The sequence below is a fragment of the Diorhabda sublineata genome, chromosome 3 (assembly GCF_026230105.1).
Source record: "Diorhabda sublineata isolate icDioSubl1.1 chromosome 3, icDioSubl1.1, whole genome shotgun sequence".
In the NCBI taxonomy this organism is placed as follows: Eukaryota; Metazoa; Arthropoda; class Insecta; order Coleoptera; family Chrysomelidae; genus Diorhabda; species Diorhabda sublineata.
Genome location: NC_079476.1, coordinates 4,889,243 through 4,914,796, shown reverse-complemented (window position 1 = coordinate 4,914,796; position 25,554 = coordinate 4,889,243). Strand labels below are relative to the sequence as shown.

General features: G+C 32.5%; 1 protein-coding gene across 3 annotated transcripts in view; it reads left to right on the top strand.

Moving 5' to 3' along the window:
* Positions 1 to 25,554, top strand: part of LOC130441391 (rap1 GTPase-activating protein 1) — a 990,184-nt gene that overhangs the window by 542,465 nt on the left and 422,165 nt on the right. For all 3 annotated transcript variants that reach the window (XM_056775057.1, XM_056775055.1, XM_056775056.1), the window contains one exon: positions 10,118 to 10,292. In XM_056775057.1, the coding sequence (XP_056631035.1) occupies positions 10,118 to 10,292 (175 nt within the window). The remainder of the gene's footprint in view (positions 1 to 10,117; positions 10,293 to 25,554) is intronic.

The following is a 25,554-nucleotide window of genomic DNA, read 5'->3' as shown; positions in this document are numbered from 1 at the left end:
GATCGTGCCGAGCGACGAATCATGGATCTATACATATGATCCTGTTACCAAGCAACAATTCACTGTATGTGTTTTTCAAAACGAGCCAAATCCAACAAATTTGCGCTCAAAGCACTTTGAAACAAATGATCGCTTGTTTTTTCGGACATGCTTCATTACATTAGATTGGTCAATTCTGAATAAGTACACCAGTATTTGTTTGCCAGAAAGGTTCGCAATAATCAGGGAAAACTATCACAGGAAACGTTTCATTCTCCTCTACGACAATGCGAGCTTTCACACATTAGTTCAAAAACGTTTTTGAACAGTCAAAACATCGGATTGAAGGGTCATCCGTAGTACAGTTCTTGTTTGACACCCAATGATTCCTTCGTATCCCCGCAGTTCAAAAATAAAATGGGATGTGAACGTTTTTTACATCAGAAGAAGCGATCATACTTCAAATCACATGTTTTAGAGGTAACTCAATCGGAATTGAAAAAATTCTTCGACAATTGGTACAAATGCATACAAAATTGTATTTTGATCTTAATGGATAATATTTTGAAAAGCCATATGATACTATAAATACTTGTTTTTATCTATCTATAGTAGCAACTCTCGTTATTCTCTGCGGTTTATCATCCTTGATTTTCATTGCCATTCTTAATATCTATAAAAGTCCATCAAAAAGAAAATCCCTCGATATCGAAGGTCTTCCCTTGTGTAGCTCTTTTGAGTGTAATATGATTTTGGCTTGCAGGTAACTTGATCCTTGAATTTCACAAATGGGTTTTAAGCTTCAGACGAATCTATAGAGAGGCAAAGCGTAAAATTAACCTAATTTATTGCTTTAATAAGCTTGAATTTATGAAGGGTAGCGTGGAAGAAATTCTTGGAGGTACATTGATGCACGAATTTTGTAAGGAAATAAAAGCACTTTTCACTGTCAGTATTTGATGATATATTCAATTAACTAAATTGCCTTTTTAAAACTTTTTCTTTTCGCTCTATTGTGTTCAAGGAAGATATTAACGTATCACTCTAGAGGGTAATAATTAGACACAAAACAAAAGTAGAATCTCCGTTTGAAATATTACCATTCAACAACAGCCCATCTCGTGAAAAATATTTAAAGCATTAATATGAATTTTCTGTCAAAAATTTGCATAATTTAGAATAGTAATAATCTAATATATTAAAAAAATTGTTGATTTCCATTCCGAGTCCGTTCAGGCGTTCTACCCAACCGATTTGCTTAATTTTTTTTTTTTTTCAATGAAAGGTATTGATGCACAGATCAGCCATCAACCATCGGATTTTATCTAATTTTCACCAGTCTCAAGTTATACTCAAATGCGATTTCCCCCTGTACATTACTTATGGGAGTTTTTCACATACACACGTTCTATCCTCAATATCTTAGGTTCTATTCAAGATAGAGACTTCGTTTTGGTTTAAGAACACTCACTGAAACACCTTTTTTCTTTTGAGTTTTTGAACACTTGAATCGGTTGAGTTGGAGAGGAGCTAGGCGCGGACATTCAATGTGGAGTTATGGATTTTTGTAGGTTTTTGGCAATTTTTCTACATTCAAAGTTCGTTCTTTTCTATTATAATAATTTCTGAAACTTATTTAATGGATTCGATGCGAGCGAAGCCGCGGGTAAAAGTTAGTTCATTGTTATAAACATTTATAACAACTTGTTGGTCAAAATTAATATTAACACGAAATGTTTTATTTATTTTAGAGTTGCCGTTAATATTAAAGACTAAGGATATGTAGTAGGTTGTTTGTTCTTGCAAACTTGACCAATTATTTTCACAATTTGGTATGAACGACAGAATAATAAAATGTACAGAATCCGTAGCTTAAAAAGGTCGTTTCAAATATTATTACAGAATAATCTCAATATTACCTAAAATTATCATAAAAGTACCTGAGCTAATAAAAGTTTTCTAGCTTCCATTGTTCTTTTATAACCAGAATAATAGACGAAGGTTTGGATTGTTTAGACGTCCTATGTATTAAATACTACATAAGGTGTCATAAGATCTATAAGTACCTGTTCATCAGGTGTTAACATTTTGTTTTGCTAAGAATCTCTTATCGACAAATTCCATCCATATTAGATTTTTCCAAATAGTGTGGAATCTTTTATGAATTCTAGTGTGATTATGAAAAATTTGAAAGGTCCTCCTAAACGACGAAAAGTTTGTCTTTAACCTCTCCACTAACACTTGATTGATTATTGTATAGAAGAAGAGAAAAGTGTTGTTTTTAGATATTTTCAGTCAATTTTTTAAATTTTTCTCTCCGTAAAAACCATCCTCGTACTTCATGAATATTAAAAAAAACAGAATTAGCGATATCGGTTCAGCTGTTTTCCAGATTCGCGTTTAGCAACACATTCAGCGATTCATTATTATATTATAGAAGATATTTAATTTAATCCTGAATCAAATGTATGTTTTTAGTATTTGTTACCAATTAGATCGTGTCGACTCCTAATTATAAAAACTAATCTTCGATATTTGATAATTTACATAAAGATATTAAATTGATTAAAATACCGCGTTGAAGCTACTGATCTAGTAGTTCGTTACATCGTATCATCTTTATGGTAGTCAAGTTTGGTTAGATCTAAATTTGATTAGTCTTTGAACTAAGGCAAAGTGAAGGTAGTTACGACAAGGAAACTATGCTAATTTACGACAGTCAGTTGAAAAACGACCAATACGGCGGACAAATTACAGGGTAAGACATGCCCAGATCTCAAGGAATCATATAATATATTATTCAAATGTCATCGGATATCCTCCGGGAATTGTGTTGTGAATAATGGTGAACTTATTTTATATAGCGAAATTGAATTTAATACAAAGGACATATGATATTATCATCATTCTGTATTAAAACTTTGACCCGTTTTGTTTTCGCACAGATGTAATTTATATAAAAAAGGCCGAAATGTATAGTTACTGTATTTTTACTGTAATTTTTTACAATAGTTATAAAATTATTTAATGACATTTGACCACTACAAAAAAATTGCAAAGATGCGGAACGCAAAAAAATAAAATTTATATTCCTCGCATAATCTCTTGATAGTTACAATGATAAACGAAAACGTTCATTAAAAAGTCACAAAATTAACGTTAAAATAATAAAAACTGGAAGTTTTTATGATACATGAATACATTTCGTTTACTTTGTACGTGAGAGTTAGAGAATTAAATTAATGTTACACGGTTCAAAATCAGATGCCTTTAAAACTTTTATAGTCTCTAGGAACAAAAAAACCTACGAAATTTATTTTGTTCATTGTTGAAAAATAAAATTAGCGGACTGAGACCTGTAAATAATTATACCTGGTTGTTTCGTACTTTAGCTTCAGAAATTGTTTCTCTTATATCTATTTATACCGAAATGTCAACACACGTCAATACATACAAAGTTATGTAAGTGATTATATAGGTCAGAAACTTTGTGAAGGTAACAAGGCATTAAAAATGTGCTTTAATAAACATTTGGGTCAATCCACAACAAAGACTGCTTCACCCTTTCCAATATTTTTTTTCAATAATTTCTATATGCCTTGAAAAGTGAATAAAGGTCTTACTTCAAGTTGGAATTTATTACAATGAAAACTGAATAATATAGGTAATCAATTTTATTATTACTACAATTATGAACGGATAGGTTTCTTGAAATTACAAACAAGTTTATGATGAAAACGAATATCACATTTCGTTCTAGAATATCTGATTTCTTCTCGAACACCCGCCGTACTTATTAGCACGGTGCGACTTTTTTTGTTTCCGAAGATGAAATCTGCTTTGAAAGCGACCTGATTTGAGTCAATGGTTACATGACAAGATCTGTAACTTGAACATAAAATTGCGGATTGTACCTGAAACACTCGAAAAGAAAATTATAGTAAATGATAAGGAAAATGACAAAGTGGATGTGACTTCGATAAAGAATAAAACATAGCAAAAGTTGTAATAGAAGAGGAAGAGAAATGATGCATCAAGAAGAGGTGTATTAGCGTCAGCTTCGGTCTTCATCGTTGGAAAAAATGGATAATATTTTATCTTGTTTGATTTTTGTTGACTACCTACTTCTTATAAACTAATTTTTGATTGTTCATAGTTGATTACATTCAGTTTTATTTTAGAATAGGCTTGTTATTATATTTGAACGTGCATTTATTAAGTATAGGCTAAAAAATAATTACTCAACGTATTGTTCAAATAAATATGATGATTAAGTAATTAAATGAAGATTATTTTTTAAAAATAACATCTAAATAACGGCCCCCTCGAAGACGGCACTCCTCTAAACGCGAACGCAGATTTTTGAAAACTCTTGTAAATAAATCTGGGGAGATTGCTGCCATTTCCTGGCGGATATTTTCCTTTACCTGACTTATGTCCCTCGGTTTGTTCATGTAGACTTCATGTTTGAGGTGTCTTCACAAAAAAAATCAAGAGGCGTCAAGTCAGGGCTACGTAGGGGCCAAGGGATATCACCTGCTTTGGAAATTAGTCTTGCAGGAAACATATGTCTCACAGCCGCCATAGATGTGTGACAGGTCGCTCCGACTTGTTGGAACCAAGTTCTCGTTTTCAAATATTCCTCTAACATCGCAACATAGTGGTCGGTGTTAACGATGATGTTTCGTCCTCGTAAATCTTTTGGACGACGCAGTGGTTTTTGATGTTTCATTTTTGGATTTTTTTGGTTAGATTAGATTTTTTCGAATAATGAAAATTTTGTCGGTTTACGAACCCTTTTATATGAAAATGAGCCTCATCTGCAAAAAGGATGTTGTCAAAAGTGGAAAATCGACTAAGCATTTCTTCAGCAAATGCCAACTTCGCTCCAAAGTCGGTATCTTTTAAATCCTGTGTTAACTGGAGCTTATAAGGATGCAATTTAAGATCCAACTTAAAAATTCGCTGTAAACTTCGTCGCGCCAAATTTAAAGCCGCCGATCGTTTCCGAGTAGAAACAAGCGGATGTTCTCGTACTCCTATCAATATTGTCTGTAGTCCTATACCCATATTTTAATTAAATTTGCACTCGGAGCTTTATTAATCATTAATGTGTCTTAATTCATATTCTGAACGATACAGTCGCCTTGTCAAGACGTTTGAACGACCATTCTCATAAAACGTGCGACGCTTTCTGTCGAAGTAACTAAAATAACTAAAACTTCACGAGTTCAACTATCCAACCACGTTTGACTCCCCCCTCTCACGCACCGTTTACCTCGCGAAAAAAGATGATGCAATATGCCCGCTTTATTGCGCCACTCTGTATATTTTGATTTTAGGATTAAAGTACTGTTGAGAACAATTATCCCATTAGGTAATGGAGAAAAATTGTATATATTAGAAATGAACCAGTCGAAAGAACGGTATAAAGTCGTTAAAACTATAAAAAAATTTGCAATAAATCCATATAAGGCAATATTCGGAACTGTATGGTTTTAAAAGGCAGTGATTCACGTTGAAATGTATTTCTATAAAAGAATATCAACTATATATGTAATAAGTTCCCTTATTCTTCTTTTCTAGTATCTACAACATAATCAGTATACGTTAATTTTGCGGAATAAAGAAAGGATAATGAAAAAGTGAAATATACAATGGAAGCTTAGGACACTTTAAAATATTACTTCAATTACACTTTAATTACACTTTAATATTAAAAAAAAAATAATTCATTGTGGAGTTAGTATATAGTTAAGAAATATTTGCAATAGCTACATACCGATTTTGTCGATGATTATATAGATATACAGGCTTGTAAAAGGTTCGCAAAAACGCTCGATAAAAGTAAACATTTTATGGCAATTAAAATTTAAAAGTTTCTATTTTTCATAGTTCTACAACTAATAAATTAACTGTATTATATGTTTGTAATGTGGTAAAAGTCTATCGTTGCAACAATTTTCACTTTTTTGCACTGAAATCATCTTCTTTAACCAAACAAAGATACAGCCGTCCTCAACTAATTTGTAGTGTCTGGAGGATAACTTTTTGCATACAGTTTTATCGCCTTCTGTGATACGTATCGAGTAAACAAAAGTAGAATTCTTTCCACGCCCTGAACCATCCCTTGGTCGCTTTCTCGCGACTTTCGACATTTTTACCAAGCCACGTAGAAATATATTCTGTTTACTAAATTCAGCTAATTTCCAAAACGATTCGAAAAACTTGGATAAATCTTCCGGGTTGAAGCTGCTAGCACATTTTCTGTTCAATTTGCAATCAAAATTTGGATCAAATGTTTTAGCAGGAATACATTTTTATTTCTCTGTTTTATAGGTTTTTTCACTATTTCTCAAAACTTTCGTTTATTTTTTGTCCAGCTGGCCTCGTTTCTAGATCTTTTTCTAAAGCAAATAAACAGATTTTTATAAGAATTTATGTTAAGTGACATCTCACTATTGAAGTTAGCTACTACATCGTTCAAACGCACCAACTGGGCTAATGGTAGTTCGTCTTCAGACTCCCAATCTGAAAAGAGATAATTTTAATTGTTTTATTACGTAAATAATCCTAAACATACTTATTTTAGACTTCGGTAATTATAACCTTAAAATATTTTATTTTTCGAAAATTTTTCATTATTATTGTTGAAAATAATAGCTCAATATCATTGCTATTATCCTAACTTACCGTCAGAATTCATTTTAACACTCAGAAATCATTCAAAGTGAGCAATAAAAAGTCAAAACAATTAAAATCCTGGCGATAAGGCACGAGGAAATATTGTCAAAATAGAACTGATGGACTTGGTTTACTATGGCACCGAACACTTTTAATAAATTGTCACTGTAGTAGTGGTATTATCGCCATCTGTCAGTAAAATGGTGATACTGGACTTGGTCCACTGCAGTACAGAAAATTTATATGAATAACACTTCTTTTGGTTAGGTTATAAGGTGAAAAAATCCAATTCATGGACTTGGTACACTTCAACTTTGAGCCCCTCAATTGAGGGTTCAGACAAAGAATTTGAAATAGTTGAAATAGTGAACTATAGGCTCAGGGCATAATTTTTGATTGAGCTAAAATATATATTAATGAATGAATAAATAACCAAGTATACCTACAAAACTAATTCATCACTCCGTATCATTTCTATTATATGGATCTGAAATCTAATCTTACGTGTGAACGTCTAATATTTCATACCATACCTACCCATAAATGTAACCCATAAAAATTTGTATTGGTCGAGATGTCACAATTACATTCGTAAAAATAGTTCATGACCGGATGTAGGTTCGTCAAAATTAATATCGGGATGTTACATCGTTTTTTTTTAACTGAAATTTCATTAATACACAAGTATCAGATAACATGGTACAACACTGACAATTTTCATGAGTTGTAGCGAGTTGAAAGAGACAACCAAATAGAGTCTATAAAATATAATAATTTGCATATTACTTTTTCAATGACTTTTATAGTGTTGAACGTGTAGGGTACGTTTACTGTCTTAAGTGTTTTATAGATATTCCATTTGAATTCCACGCTATTTCTTTAATTTTTGATAAAAATTCTGTATTTATATATTGATAAAACGTATAAAATTTTTCCCGAATATAAACCGTATATGCAAATGTGAATTTTGTCGTGAAATTTGCTACGTAGGGTTAAAATAATATTCTAAACAACTTTCAGCATATTGTTATCGTTAGGGTTTTTGAATGTCCAAAATCCTCCTCTTGTACACAACCAGTTTTACCGAAGGAAAAAACAATCGACTGCCAATCTAGAATATTGAAATGGAGAGAAAATATACTCAGCGCGGTGATGACAGAGCTCGTTGTGGTTAACTTTCGTCCACTCCTTCATGGTAACCACAACAAGCAGGAGAAAGATTAGTGACCATGTTCTGAGGTGCCCAAGAAATCCTCAACCAAAACAGTTACTGGATTAGCATATAGTTTGATATTACCTTCAATTCATAACCGGAAAAAGAACTGCCATCGAATGAGAATAACTGAATATCACGTTAAAATGATAGCAGATTAAACATGATTTCACCTCGAAATAATTTGATGTTATACTCTATTGTATAACTAAGTTGGAATTCATACTGAATAAACTGTTTTCACCATCACTACACCAACACTCACAATTACACTGTCTGACGCGCGTTTTGATAACCAAGTTATCGTCTTCAGAGACCGAAGGTGAACTAAAACCTAATAATTTCACTTACCTGTTTTATATTAAATTCTCCTACCAATAAACCTTCTCCCGCAAAAATTAATTCCAGCGGAAATCTTCACATTCATTCCTTTACTACTAAACTATAGAGTGGAGTATTAAGATAAAATATCAAATTTGGAAAAGAGTGGTTTATATGAAATTAGTTGTGGCGGAAAGTATATTGGGAAGACTAAGAGATGAGTTATCGTGCGATTTAAAGAGCACATAGCTTATTTAAAATATGGGCGAATCAGAAAATCAGGTATTTCCGACCACAATCATGACATAAATATTAATAATGTAAAATTGTTAAAAAATGTATCCAATAATAAATTGTTGGATGCAAGAGTAGCTAAAATAGGGACAAAGGGTCGTTAATGAATGAATGTGAAGATTTTCGCTAAGGAGGCTTTCCCGTTGGACTTAATTTTTGGAGGAGCAAATTTATTTGTTGAAAGTACAGGTAAGTGAAGTTATTAGGTTTTAGTTTATCTTCGATAACTGTGTTGATGTGGTTGTAGTGTAAACAGTGTATTCAGTACTCTATTGTATATTTTCCTATAAACGGAAAATTCAATACAAAAAGTTTCATCAAAGATTATTATGTGTATATAGAGTCTACTGCTCATTTTATCTTTAATATTTCAGTTCTAATACGGAAAATATGCACTGGATGTTTGAAATTGACAAAAATAATATCATTATAATTGTTTTCTCAAAATGGTTGCGCCATTGAAATTGAGAGAGACACGAAAGTGGATAAGACCAACCAGTCGAATTGCGATTGTTGCTACTTAAGTTTTCAGATATGGCAACACTGATGTGAATATGTCAAATCTGACATTACCATCAAGAAGTTTGACGTTTTTAATGGTGAACGTACCCAGATCGTTTCGACATTTGGTGATGAAGCACCATTTCAAACTATCATCTATCGCTAGTTTTCTGAATTCAATCGTGGTCGCACTTCGCTACAGGATGAAATCGTCCATAATCTGCTGCTATGCCAGAGAACATCAATATATGTGACATACCGTGAAATTGAGGCATATTTGGGCATTAGTTTCACTCGCATACATTGAATATTGCAAATAGATTTGTTCGCGTTCGATACCACATAATTTGACGATCGCTCATAATAAAACTCGTATCGATTGGTGCAAAGAGATGCTGAAAAAATTCAAACGACGTCTATAAGATCGTGATGGATCTATGCAATGAACTATTAACACAATAATTATCGACTGTATGGGTCTTTCAAGATGAGCAAAATCCAACAAAAGTTATTCGCGCACGAAGCACTTCCTAGCAAAGGGGGAAAGCAATCGGAGAAGACGAATTATTATCCTCCATAAACACGTTTTTATACAGTCAAAATATCGAATTGATGGGTAATCCGCGGCACACTCTTCGTTTGGCACCCAATGGTTTCTTCGTATTTCCGCAGATCAAAGATAAATTGCGATGCCAACGTTTTTCTACGACTGATGACTGAATGAATTCAAATTACATGTTTTAGAGGCACCTCAATCGACAATTGGTTCAAACGTATGCAAAAATATATGGTTCTTAATGAAAAATGTTTTGAAAAACAATTAAGTCATATCCAATTGCAGATATTTGTTTTTATTAGTCTATCACAAAACTTAAGTGACTACCCTCGTATAAAAAACATTATTTCAACATCTGAAATTTACATATTTTGTTCCGTACACTAAAAGTTTAATATGAGAATTATTGGTAACGAAAATATCAAAAATGGGTATAAAAAATATTTTGTCATGCCTTCCATTGGACAAATGAAAGGAGTGAGAATGAAATAAGAAAATATTCAATTTTCCAATTTGTCTGTTAAACATTTTCGACTATATCCTTTATCAATAACATTATTTTGTTTCAGGAGACAACAAAGTAATACAACATGGCATGGCAGTCCCATTGCCGGTACCCAAAGTCCAAAAGCTACTCCGGAGAGGCTAAAAGGCGCTACTCCGGACCTTTTCGAACTTCTCGAAAAAGCTCAAAGATCCAGAATCGATGACCAAAGATGCATGCTACCTGCTTATTTTAACCAGGTGAGTACAATTTCTAGTATAATCCACGAAAACAAAACGATTATTTTTTATATCTATTTTTTTTATTTATTTTATATATTTATTATAAACATTTCTAATACCAATTCTATTACGAATTATTTGGCTAGTGTAATAGTTATAATGTATAAAAATCAAAACATAACACCTTAGATTGCATAATTTTTAATTACTAAAAAATAGCAAAGGAAAAGTATTAATCAAAAGCTTGTTTCAACATTTTTTTAATTGTCAATGAAAACAGTGAAAGTGATGTAGCACATTAGGCATGATTAAACAATATGTTAATATTTACATAATAATTTATAATTTAGTAAAACGTGTTTAATTGATTATTTTTTTTGATATTTTGATAAAATAAAACTGCAAAATAGACAATCCGCTTCTGTAATGCCGCTCTTCAAAGCAGCAATCTGCAAATCGCTCTTTTGGTCTTTGGTACACTTTTCTTCATCGGTCGTTATCATGGAGGCTTATTCTACCCTCTTCTGAGAACAGAACAGATCCCCATTCAATTCAGATGATCCTGTGCAAAACGCAGGCGTGCTTGCCGATGAACTGGAGTAAGTTTTGGACAAATCGCAGGTGTTTTAGGGGTCAGATTATCTTCCTACAATCTTCGTCTTACGGACTACTGACTACTAGTCACTTTTCGAACCTCACGGAGAGGTTGTAAACCGCCTTCTACCTTTTCCAGGTCGCCTATGAAAAGTTCCAGTTTCCACATAACGCTGGCACATTCTTCGAACCGCTGCACGGGTCCTATCCAATTGTATAGAAACAGCCCGCTGACCAAGTTCATTTTCAATTAAAGCAATAACTTGGGCGGCTCTTTATGGTGTAGTATGTGCAAATTTTTGTTGCAAACGCAATGATTTGTTATTTTCGTTACAATTACCACACGTTTCATTTGTTTAGCGCATATAAACAATAAGCCTTGCTTATAAATCTATACTCACAATAAAGCATATTAAATTGTCTTTCAAACAGCATATTTTTTTTTTGATTTAATGAATTATTTAAAAAAATATATATTTAAAGTCGAAAGTTTACCATTGACCGATCACTATACATCAAGTTCAGTATTCATGCAACACTTGTGAAGATTCTCTGAAATTCCCCTGGGATCTCGAGTATTTTGAACATCCTTATCCATTTGTTTAGAATTGAATGAAACTGTATTTAGTTTTGATAACTAGCTGTTCTCATTTAATATTTATGTAATCTGGAACTCATATAAGCCACTATTATTTTTGCTTGATCAATATCAAAGACTTTTCGAAGAAATCGAAGCATACGGTAAAATACGCGGAGGTGTCTTCTGTAACAAAAACAGCCCCTCATTCGGAAGAAGATTCTGTGTGTTCTTTAGTTTATGGGGTTGGAAAAATTTCAATTTTGAAATTGAAGGAATTGAAACAGAGCTCCCGAAAATCCTCAAGCACCGCATTTGATATACCAATTAAGGATTAATGAATTTATAAGAGATTTGAATTTGACCAAAGAAAAAGCTGAAGAATCTCTGAAATTTCCGTGGAATCTCGAGTATTTTTAACTTCCTTAACCATTTGTTTAGAATTAAATGAAACTCTGTTTAATTTTATTAACTAGCTATTCTCATTTAATATTTATGTAATCTGGAACTCATATAAGCCACTATTATTTTTGCTTGATCAATATCAAAGACTTTTCGAAGAAATCGAAGCATACGGTAAAATACGCGGAGGTGTCTTCTGTAACAAAAACAGTCCCTCATTCGGAAGAAGTTTCTGTGCCTTCTTTAGTTTATGGGGTTGGAAAAATTTCAATTTTGAAATTGAAGGAATTGAAACAGAGCTCCCGAAAATCCTCAAGCACCGCATTTGATATACCAATTAAGGATTAATGAATTTATAAGAGATTTGAAATTGACCAAAGAAAAAGCTGAAGAATCTCTGAAATTTCCGTGGAATCTCGAGTATTTTTAACTTCCTTAACCATTTGTTTAGAATTAAATGAAACTGTATTTAGTTTTGATAAATAGCTGTTCTCATTTAATATTTATGTAATCTGGAACTCATATAAGCCACTATTATTTTTGCTTGATCAATATCAAAGACTTTTCGAAGAAATCGAAGCATACGGTAAAATACCCGGAGGTGTCTTCTGTAACAAAAACAGTCCCTCATTCGGATGAAGTTTCTGTGCCTTCTTTAGTTTATGGGGTTAGAAAAATTTCAATTTTGAAATTGAAGGAATTGAAACAGAGCTCCCGAAAATCCTCAAGCACCGCATTTTTTAAACCAATTGAGGATTAATGAATTTATAAGAGATTTCAATTTGCACAAAGAAAAAGCTGAAGAATATTTGAAATTCCGCTGGAATCTCGAGTATTTTTAACTTCCTTAACCATTTGTTTAGAATTAAATGAAACTCTATTTAATTTTATTAACTAGCTATTCTCATTTAATATTTATGTAATCTGGAACTCATATAAGCCACTATTATTTTTGCTTGATCAATATCAAAGACTTTTCGAAGAAATCGAAGCATACAAAAACAGTCCCTCATTCGGATGAAGTTTCTGTGCCTTCTTTAGTTTATGGGGTTGGAAAAATCTCAATTTTGAAATTGAAGAAATTGAAATAGAATTTACAGCTCCTGTAAATCCTGAAGCACCGCATTTGATTAACCAATTGAGGATTAATTTGCCCAAAGAAAAATTTGAAGAATCTCTGAAATTCTCCTGGAATCTCGAGTATTTTTAACTTCCTTAACCTTTTGTTCAGAATTAAATGAAACTCTATTTAATTTTAATAACATGCTGTTTTCATTTTATATTTTTGTAATCTGGAACTCAATATACAAATGAATTTCCTTGTACATTTTCATCAGACATTTAAGTTTATTCACTCATCTGTAAAGAAAAACAAAACTGTACATCACCTAAAATAACTCAATGTATATAGATCCCGATGTATAAAATTACGTATACAATTTTCTTTATCATCTTTTCATCTTGTTTTCGTTCCCATCTCTAATTTCTATGCATAAATTAATTATTGTTTATTCAATATCGGAATTAGATAACAGTTAATGAAAGTAGAACTCTTTAATAAATTATAGATAGAAAGTTATTAATAATCTATTCGAAAATCAATGGGAAAACCTCTATTTACTTTGTTACATCAGAGAAATAAATCTTATCTGATAAAATATATGAATAACCGTGAAATGAATGAAGATAGAACAAACTTAATGACACGTGTACCAAAAAACAATTTGTTTAAAACGCTAAGCAACACTCAAAGTTACTCGAATCAAATATGTTGTATAGTTTATTGATAGCGCCTCAAAAGTTACCAGAAAAAATCAGCTCTTGTTATTTACGTATAAATTGTCACTTTTCCGTTAAATTCTGCAAGTAGCTCAGAGTTATTATCAATTATTTTCACCTGGAAGTTAGTTGTCATATGAATCGTGTAAAATATCACGCAAATGTGTTAATTCTCAAAGCCAAGAAAAGGCTAATGTTATCATGCATATTTCAACCTACAACACATCTACTGTGTCTCATGTCACAGAAATTTGACCGGTTGGTTTGCTAGACATAATCAGCAACGCTCCTTGGTGATATCCACTAATCACAGCTACTATTATTTTTATTTGACCAATATCAAAGGCTTTTGATACTCCTGTGTCTTCACCAGTTTATGGTGTTGGACAAATTTCACTTTTGAAAACGAAGAAATTGAAACAGAATTAACAGCTCCTGGAAATCCTCAAACACCGCATTTATTTAACCAATTGAGGATTAATGAACTCATAAGAGATTTGGATTTGCCCGAAGAAAACGCTGAAATGATAACTTCAAGACTGGAACAGTGGAATCTGCTTAAGACGTCGTAAACGTCACAGTTCATATGTTGATTTGTTTGCTAAAGAGAAGGACCTTGTGTACTGTAATGACATTGAGGACTTGATGTTAAAACTGGGTTATGAGAATTGGTCAGAGGAATAGAGACTCTTCGTTGATTCCACAAAGTCAAATTTAAAGGCTGTACTGCTTCATAACGAAAATGAATTTCCATCCCTACCGTTAGCTTACGGAGCTCATTTCAAAGAAACACTTTTATAAAACTATGTTAGAAAAAATAGACTATACCAAACACCAATGGTTAATCTGTGTAGATTTGGTAGTTATTGTTTTGGTTTTAGTAAGCTTTTTATGCGAGTGGCCGCCAAGAACCTCCTTACGTTCCTGGGCAAAAAATGTGAACAATGAACCTCTAGTTAACCCCAAAAATATGATATTAGCATCTTTGCACATCAATTTAAGGCTAATCAATAAATTTTTAAGTGAACAAAGATTGAAGTAGTTTCAAAAGTTTAAAACAAAAATTTGAGTGATACTAATATAAAGGAAGGTTTATTTGTTGGATCCGACGTCAAAAAATTATTTAAAGGTCCGGAATTCATTACCACCTTAAATGAAAAAGAAAAGGAAGCTAGGATTGCGTTTGTGATAGTTTCAATTGACGAAAACGGGAACCTGCAATGCTTGCAGATTACTAGTGACCTTTAATTAGAGACACTCCGGATTCGAATATAGAAAACATGTGAAACGGTATATGTAAAAATGTTTTTCTAGTGTTGATATTAATAATACAGTTTCATAAATACTTGAAATTTTTCAGAACCATAAATTTATATCTCACAAAACTGTGACGTGACTCAAATTTTTTTTCTACTACCGTGCGTAAAGTACGTACTTTAGACACACTTTCAAATGCGTAAAACTTATTTACTTTCCGCACTAGTGCGTAAAGAAGCATACTTAAAGCACTAGTCCGTAAAGAAGCATACTTAAAGCACTAGTGCGTAAAGAAGCATACTTAGAGCACTAATACGTAAAGAGGCATACTTAAAGCACTAATACGTAAAGAGGCATACTTAAAGCACTAATACGTAAAAAGGCATACTTAAAGTACTGAGAAATTTGATATTAAGCTTCTGTATTTTGATAACCTTTCCCCTAGTAGAAAATATATTGAAGGCAATTCGCGTGTAAAGGTTTTTTTGCCGTCATTAGTCGAAAAAAGATTACTTCATACACTTGTTACAGAAATGAACTATTTTAAACCTTTCTTATTTATTTTTTCTATGAGGAGCTTTGTCATGTTTCGAATACTACATTATTATCAAAATTATTTGCAATGTCTAGACATCTGCCTCATCTTCAATCAATCACTAGGCTGGCGAACCCTCTTTTCTCGGAGTAAAACAATATCTGATATCATGTTACTCGTTGAAAGATCGACATGTTGAACTAACATTCGCAAATCTAGATGCCATTACCTACCCTATAATCTACGAGAAAAGTATGATAGTTTTATTAGTACCGTGAATATTAAATTCAATAATATAATGATAATAAGATGTAAGCTGCATTTTAAAATGATGACTACTCTCGTGTCTAGTACCCTCGAAATATAAATACCACATGTTATGAATGTACGTAGTGCGATCCATGAGTTCTTACACTAACATAGAAGAAAGGTCATGAATAAAAAAAACTAAAGGAAGATTAATAGTCCTCGGGCCCTCGATCCATTTTTTTGATGATGACCAACAAGCTGGCAATTTGTAAATCGCCTGTTTAGGTGAAGACCGACAACTTTTCCCTTTGCGAAAAACTTCGATTTTGCGCCATTCGCCCCGTAAAGGGCGGTAAACATGTAATTTGGGCGAGTTACCAATAATTAATTACCAACAGGTTCATATTTATTTCAAACGAAAGATTATTCATTATTATTACCTTAAAGAAATTTGTCCGACAAAAATAATGCGCCATTTCCCCTGTCGGACAGGCTAATTATGTCAGTTTACCACGCTTATATTAATGGATAACCAGCAAGCTGATTTTTTGAGAATTCGCAAGTTAATAAATTAAAAAAGCATGTAGTCATGTTGTCCGACGAATAGTGCGCGCCATAAAGGAAGTCAGACAGTGGGAACCTGCGTTTTTAACAACCAATGCATCATTGATTACCAACAGGCTGATTTTTTTTTACTTTATAATGACATATAAAATCTATTAAGTTCATTGGCTGACAAAAATCATGAGGCAAACTCTTTAGATAATTAAAAAACACAATTACTTTTTTGTCCAATATAATAGACAAACTGTATCTTCATTTTTGGATTTTTCTTTTGATCTACTTACTTCAAAACAGCTGAATGTAAACATATTCTTATTTTTAGTTATAACTAAAATTAAAAATGATAAAATTAAGCATTTTAAGCTTTCTTAGCTCAGTTTTAGGTTCGACGAATTCGGGGTCGACTAGTAGAAAGTTTCACAAATTTTTATACAATTGTATAGAATTTTTTAAAATATTTTTTTTTACCCAGCTGTCAGTACTAAAATACTCGTTCATTCAGCATAATCACACATTTTTAGTTTACCCAGCCAGCACAAAATAGTTCTGAAAACTTTGTGAAAGGTTCCAAAAGGAAAAGGTGAAAGATCTCAGAAATATTTCATGATATTTTTCGGAAATTCTTAATAGATCTTGAGAAACTTTCAGCTTCAGTAAAGTATATAGAACAGGAAAAAATTAACAAAAAAGAAAAAAAATTAAAAAAAAATAAATTCATATGTTCGGACTACGTTTATGGCGCAATATTTCTGTCGGTAAAAGTGATATTCAGTCAGAAAATATTTCTTATAAACCCTCTCGTTGTCCGACGCTTGGTAATCAGTGATGTATTGTTATTGTTGTTAAAAACGCAGGTTCCAAGTGTCGGACTCCCTTTATGACGCGCGCTATACGTCGGACAACATGAGTACATGCTTTTTTAATTTATTAACCTTCGAATTCTCAAAAAATCAGCTTACTGGTTATCCATTAATATAAGCGTGGTAAACTGACATAATTAGCCTGTCCGACAGGGGAAATGGCGCATTATTTTTGTCGGACAAATTTCTTTAAGGTAATAATAATGAATAATCTTCCGTTTGAAATAAATATGAACCAGTTGGTAATTAATTATTGGTAACTTGCCCAAATTACATGTTTATTGCCCTCTACGGGGCGAATGGCGCAAAATCGAGGTTTTACGCAATGGAAAAGTTGTCGGTCTTGACCTACATAAGCGATTTACAACTTTCCAGCTTTTTGGTCATCATCAAAAAAATGGGTCGAGGGCCCGAGGCTAACTGATACAAAGCCCGCCTGTTTTAAAAAAACATTTTTGCACAACTTCCTCCGCGAGTATCACCCGCAATTTTGGAAATATTTTTGTATGCATCTTTTAGACAATTTTTTTAACCTTCCGCACTTTTTCTTTTAAGTCACTAGTCATTTTTGCAACAGGAGGTCATGAGGTTTGTTAATATTTTTGCGTGTGATTGCCGTTGTGGATACTCTGTTCATCTGTACATGGCTGCCTACTGCAATTAAAAACACACCACCATTAAAATTTTTTTGGAGTTCACCTGAATTAAAAATGATGGGGACTAAAGATGGAAACTTTTGGGATTTCGTTTTCTACAGTTGCCATTTTGTTCTATTCATTAGGTAACTACTCACTACTTAAATAGTGAGAAATACATGTTTTATAAGATCAAAAATTTGATTTGAATCTAAAGATACTGGCATTAGTGGTTTATCCGAAAAAAAATTTAGTGAATTAGGAATAGAAGAATTTTTATTTAACATTTTTCCCTCTTCACCCTCACGATTATTGTGTCACATGTAAAATTTATATAAAAAGATTCCATGTGCAATTTTGCACCCGTACGCTTTTTTTTTCAGCTAATTCACAGTCCAGTGGACGACTGATTTGTTACCATAACGTGTCAGTATTTAATTACGAACACGTTCTGGACCTAGAAAGGACCCGGATATTAAAATCGAAAATTTACGGTCTTTTCGGCAAAAAATAAATCACCTAGCGAGAGGGACTTTTCATTAATTGTGATTTAATCCTGCCGGCAATGATTTGCAGATGCCGATTCGACATTAATCTTTCAGTTTTTCAAGCGCTTTCACTAAAATTTCTCGTCAAGTGTGCTTATTACACCGAAAACGTGCCGAGAAAAGTAAAGATATCGATCATGTCAAATACATTTAAAAGAGTATGATTGGAAGTGAAATTCTCCAAAGTAGAAAAATGAAAAAAAAAACTATTAACGACAAGTGATTGAGATATATGATTCTCGATTTAACGTCACACCTTTCCGGTGTCTTATTTTTTATAAAAACTTAAGTGAAACGACAGTTTAGACAGTATCACTTATCATGGGAATAATATGTGTTAACAGAAGAGAAATATACAGTAAATGAAGCAACAAACAAAAGAAAATGAACAAAATTCAAGACAAAAATTTGGAATTTTAAGAGAAAAAGTTTCCTTCTGAATGAAAACATCACCATATTATAGATTCTTCGAATGGAATATGTAAGAGACAAATTTCCACCGTTGATAACAAACAAATATTCTTCCTGAAACTGGACACATCAAGTGATAAAGCTGCTCAAGCAGTCAACCTATAGCTACAAGCCAAAGTCAGCCATAAGTGGCCAGTGCGCTGAATATGAGTCAGTCTGCTGTTTTCGGAATTTATCGACATTATCAAGAAACTGCTAACTTTCATCGCTTCATTGTCAGCACATCGCTAAGAAATCGGGCCTTCACTTGTATTCGAGTCGCTCAGAGAGGCTGTGAGAAGCTGTAGAGTCAGAAGAAGACTTGAGGCTAATCTTAAGCCAAAAAGGCTAGCTACTGGCCCCAAATTAACCCCAGCCTACCGAGCAGAGAACATGATAATTAGACTGACGAACGCGGAGTCTGCCTGCATTTTAGAAGACCTGGAGTATTGCCTAAAAGAAAATCTGATTTTGAAAGAGGTTCTTGGATAGTTTGGGCGAGCATTTCAATGGGAGCAATAACCCAATTGGTTTTTATTAAAACTGGTAGTGGAGCGGAAGAATTAAGGGTGGATGGATACATAGAGGAAATTTTAGGAATCACGTCGTTTCCACACCAGTTTCATTGGCGAAATCTTCATCCTAATACAGGGCAATGCCCGTCCACATACTGCAGGTTCCGTACGGTAGTATTTACAGGATATCGAATTTGCCGCTATGGATTAACCTGAGCGTAGCCTGGACTTAAGAGATTGAAATCCTGCACGACGAAAACGGAAAAATGGTACAACATCGTTACAAGATCGAGTGAAGAAAGTTATTTAATCCTTGAAAAAGCCATTGGTACCTGAATATTTATATGTTAATTTCAAATAAATTATTATTTAGTCGAGCTCTAGCTTGTATTTTCTTTGCCCCCTCATTATAAAACTAGCGCGTGCGATTTGAGTCGATGTTTTTGCTCACATGTAAATTCAAAATTAAAAATCATATTTTTTCCAATTGTACGTCGATTAAAGGTGGAGCAAAGAGATAATAAACTTTCTAGCTATTAGCTTCGATAAATTTCTATATTAATTTCGGTAATTTTATATTTTCGTGATCCCCTCGTTTCGTGGCTCTAGAAAAATCTTCGTTTATACGGCGAATTTATGAGAAAAATATGGGAAATATCTCACCTTGAAATTTAATATAGTTGACTTTAAATATGATCGTAACATATTTTTTGTTAATCTACACAAAAAAATGAAAATTTTTGAAAAACAAATCGAAAAATGTTTGTTTATTCATTTCATATGGTTTTCTAATTTCAAATGTTTTCATAGACGCTCTAGAAAATCGAAAAATCATCCGATTACGATGAATTTTTTTAAAAAATCTTCGTTTTTTACGGTTAACTTAAGTGAAAAAATATAGGAAATACCTCACTAGAAGATTTTATATGGTTTTACGACTTTATATGTGGTCATGAATCACTTTTTGATATATTATCGTCCATAACTTTTATGCCAAGTTTCAAACGAAGTTCATATGGTTTTTTGTTAATCTATAGAAAAAACGAATATTTTGAAACATACAAATTACACAATAATAATATTAATTCATAGGAAGCATATTGTTAACATAACATAAATAAAACATATAAAAAAACAAAATTCTTCAAATCTATTTTTGTTAATTTGTTCAAGATAGTTGAAATATTTGATAAAAAATAAAAAATTATAACATTTCAATTTTTTAGGTATGATATTTAAATCCGAAAAATTAGGATTTTCGGCGATTTTGAATTTTAAAAAATTCATAACAATTAATGGGTTGGAGATACGATAATAGGTGTAAGGACTTTTTTCATTCGAAATATTGTAAAGAATATAAAAAAATTAATTATTTGCAAAAAATGCATTTTTTCTGGCTTAATCAATTTTTCATTGTTCAAACAATGACATCAAGAGATATCAAGTATAAGCTTACACTTTTATAATCTTTTTTTCTTTGGTCTACGCAAAAAATATGTACAACTGATGATTCTTGAATGTTAAGTGACTTAAAATAATATTTATGACTTCGAAATTTGATAACTGTTGTTATTTTTAATTGTAAAAACGTGATGAATCGATATTTTTGTATAAATTTTTTTCTATCTACTTTCAATGAGCAAACTATTGTAGCTCCATATTTTTTGGTGAATCTTTTAGCAGAACGGTATTTAAACTTTTTAAGAATGGTTGAAGTACATAATTTCATTTCAACTCCAGCTTTTTTTAATTTACTGCTTGTCTTATATATTAAAAAAATTGATGATTTCCATTCCGAGTCCGTTCAGGCGTTCTACCCAACCGATTTGCCCAATTTTTTTTTTCAATGAAAGGTATTGATGCACAGATCAGCCAGCAACCATCGGATTTCATCTAATTTTCACCATTTTCAAGTTATACTCAAATGCGATTTCCCCCTGTACATTACTGATGGGAGTTTTTCACATACACACGTTCTATCCTCAATATCTCAGGTTCTATTCACGATAAAGACTTCGTTTTAGTTTACGAACACTTGCTGAAACATCTTCTTTCTTTTGAGTTTTTGAACACTTAAATCGGTTGAGTTGGAGAGGAGCTAGGCGCGGACATTCAATGTCGACTTATGGATTTTTGTAGGTTTTTGGCAATTTTTCTACATTCAAAGATCTATATCTCAGGTTCTAATATAGCTACAGAGTTCGTTTTGGTTTAAGAACACTCGCTGAAACACCCTCTTTCTTTTGAGTTTTTGAACACTTAAATTGGTTGAGTTGGAGAGGAGCTAGGCGCGGACATTCAATGTCGACTTATGGATTTTTGTAGGTTTTTGGCAATTTTTCTACATTCAAAGATCTATATCTCAGGTTCTAATATAGCTACAGAGTTCGTTTTGGTTTAAGAACACTCGCTGAAACACCCTCTTTCTTTTGAGTTTTTGAACACTTAAATTGGTTGAGTTGGAGAGGAGCTAGGCGCGGACATTCAATGTGGAGTTATGGTTTTTTGTAGGTTTTTGTCAATTTTTCTACATTCAAAGATCTATATCTCAGGTTCTAATATAGCTACAGAGTTCGTTTTGGTTTAAGAACACTCGCTGAAACACCCTCTTTCTTTTGAGTTTTTGAACACTTAAATTGGTTGAGTTGGAGAGGAGCTAGGCGCGGACATTCAACGTGGAGTTATGGATTTTTGTAGATTTGTGGCAATTTTTCTACATTCAAAGATCTATATCTCAGGTTCTAATATAGCTACAGAGTTCGTTCTTTTCTATTATAATGATTTCTGATACTTATTTAATGGATTCGACGCGAGCGAAGCCGCGGGTAAAAGCTAGTATAGCTATAATTTGATTCCGACTCTACATATTAATCGATTTCAGTATTTTTCATAAAATCTGTATATCATATTAATTACATTACCACGGATGTCAGTTTCTAGATAACGTTCTAGTTTCACAACCGCCCCCGACATATCAACATAGCACAATTGCGGCTTGCCTATCGGTTTCATATATTCTGTTTGTGTCATTTAGCTTGCGATAACGGGAGATACTGGAACATGATGTTAGAGAATGTGTTTTAGCACCTCCAATATTGCTCAAATTGCAAACATGCGTGGAAAGTAATAAATACGTCAACAAAATCCCGGGAACTAGTCTAAATAATCACCAGATTGTTTCAAGAAAATTTGTACTGTTTTTCGGTTATTTGTTATAATCATCGAGAGTTGATTCCATTAAATTCGCTTTGCTCTACTATTTCGCAAAAGCAAGGATATTTTGTGCATCCAATTTGTGGAAAAAAAACAGGCATTGATGCTCCTAATAATAATTTTTTTCAAAAACTAATTTAAAATAATCATATTCTTCTTAGAGTTTCATTTGGATGGGCAATTTGAATTGATGGGATTTGATTTGTACTCATTTAAACTCTAGAAACCCGTCTAGAAGTAGCTTCGTGATGTCATTACAATAAATAATCTCTTCATTTGAACTAAAAACTAGTAATATCTCACTTTCTCTTGTACTATATGCTGTAAGTGTTATTATTATTATTATTTTTTTTTAATGTTGTAGCGATTCTTATTTCGATGAATTTAAATGACGTATTTAATCACTTATCTCATTTTATGAGACCATCTTTGAGGCAGATAATATACCTCAATATTCAATTGTAGATTGTACCGATTTTCATAAATTTGGCAACACATTTATTACAAATAACATTTGAAACATGTGATTTTCATTGAGTCTGGAAGTCTGCTTCCACATTATATTATAGATGTGCCAAAAATTTCGTAGGCTGACCCATGGATGGCGCTACTAATATTAAACTTTCAATTTTATAACTGTCGTACTATTAGTTTGTGAATTAAAACATGTTAAATGATGCAACTTTTGTTAGTTTCAATAAAAAGTGTAACAAAAGAGACTGTGTGTTGATAAAGCATTGTCTTTTGACAGTAAAATATTATTAAAGTCAAGACTTGTCTCGATGAACATTATTCGGACTTTTCCCAGGTAAATCAACCGTTGAAAAGTAGTTTGCTAAATGAGCACTGAGGACGATTCACCCTAGCCCGAAAAACATAAGAAATTCCATAAAATAATTTCGGATAATTGTAAAGTGAAACTGATTTAAATATCTGAGACCATAAGAATTGATGATTCTGAGCAGATTTTGGCGCTGTTTCATCTTGAAAAAACCCGAATTTCTAGGTCTAAATGTAAAGAGATAAAACATGATTCTATAATTTCAGTCTAATCGACCGGCAACCTACTCCAAAGCATGAAAAGTCGCAAAAATCGGCTGGTCAGTTTATGGTATCAGTATTTTGTTAAGCGCATAATCCTAAAAGACAAAAGCCGTTAGTAGGGAATAATATATTGGAACGTAGAAAGGATCAAATCAAGGAAAAACGGTTCCAAATGAAGAAGAATAAAATGTTGTTTTATCAAGTCAATGCACTGTCTCACAAAACAAAGACTATGACATGAATTAACCTCATTCCCAGCCTATCACAAGGCGCTATTTCTGTTATACTGAACTGCATCCTAAATATTCGGAAAATGTTGGATTCCCGCACTTAATATTTTTATTATAACCTATAATTAATACTTTGCATTTTCTCTTTGAATTAGCTTGGGTTAGTTAAGTTAATTAAGTAATACAAACAAAAAAATGCTTACAAAATAGGTTCAGTAAAGAATTGATATCTAATTGATTAATCAGAAAGTTTTCGGAATTGTTGGCAATTATTTTCTATGTCTTATGGTTCAAAATATATAGTGGAGGAATATGAATTAGGTGCGTCAATGGCGTCAATCATGCCCCGTCCAACCCTTTGTGATACGCTGGGAGGTCGCCACTTTTAATGTATCTCAATTAGTAGTAAGCTGTTTTTTGTTCAAAATAAACGCATAAATCACAAGAACTAGAGCACATAAGTACCTTCATGGAGATAGTTGTAATCGGTACCCTTGAAAACAAATAAACTCGTAGACATCCGAGGCAAGGAGAGAAAATTATTTTTTGGTGGAGCTGTGAATAGAGAGGCCGTGTGAAAAATAATAATTTTTATAAGGTCAAACCAACAACATTTAACAACTGGCAAGAAGCTTTGGTGATGATTATGGCGAAAAATAAGTGTCAACCTCAAATTAGTTGAAAGCTCGATTAATAGCAACAAATTTACTTGTTCACGTTAGGGATAGCGTGAAAAGCTGCACTAAATTATGAATTAATGATAGTATTTGATAAAAATTTGGCAAAAACTTCAGGAATGTCAAAAATCTACTTCTCAAATGTACATATGAAACTTTTACTTACAATTTAATAGTAACATTACGGTATATTAGGTTCAATTTGACTTGAGGGGATTAGAGTATTTATTCTTGCATATCCCATTCAGTTCAAAATGTAAATAAAAATAAAAGCTCTCAAATTCCAAGCTTGGTACAATAGTTTGCAAATAAAACAGTACACTAGGTGGTAAGACACGAATTTCGTTCAAAATAAAAGAAACATATTTCTAATTGCAAGTAATGATAAATACCGTACAGATTTTCTAAAAATTATATTGGGTAATTTCTCGAAAATAGTGGAGAAGCGAGAGATAAATATTTCTTATATTTTAAGCGACTTTTAGAATAGAGTGGGTGAGGATGGAAATGTACTTTGAATAAACCTTGTCGTTCTAAAGCCATCAGTACTACCAGATGAGCAAACACTCGGTATTTGATTCTTTAAACTCCCACTAACATGCTGGGTAATTATAAAACAGCCATTTTGTCGTTTTTCAATGTTGAATTCAAGTAATATATGACGAAATTTAAGAAAATGCAAAATAGTTTTCCAAAAGACTAATTCCAATCATTGTATAACTGTGAAAAATATTGTGATATTTTCATGCAAAGGCCCCTTGAAAAAAGGGCGAATAAGAGAGCGTCAGATTTTGTCTTTGTAACCCTAATCGACATTTCAATTGACTCGTTCAACCACGACCATCTATCTACTTTGTTCCCTATTCTTACGGTCTGTTGATTCTTTGTCCCGTCTTTTAGTCATCACACCAAGTAGACACTGTGAAAGAATCGATTTTTTTGTGAATGTACGATTTTTTTGTTGGGTGCTTTTTTTTCCTAGAACGTGGTACTTACAAAAAATGTAAGTAAGAAGATTTCCAATTTTGATAAATATAAGAATTATGGCACATAACAATTTGGGTCTGTTTCAATAAAATCGTGTTTGAAATGTTTGTCGTGAAATATCTTGAGCAACGCATTAAGTTCTATTTATAGTTGAGAGAAAAGAC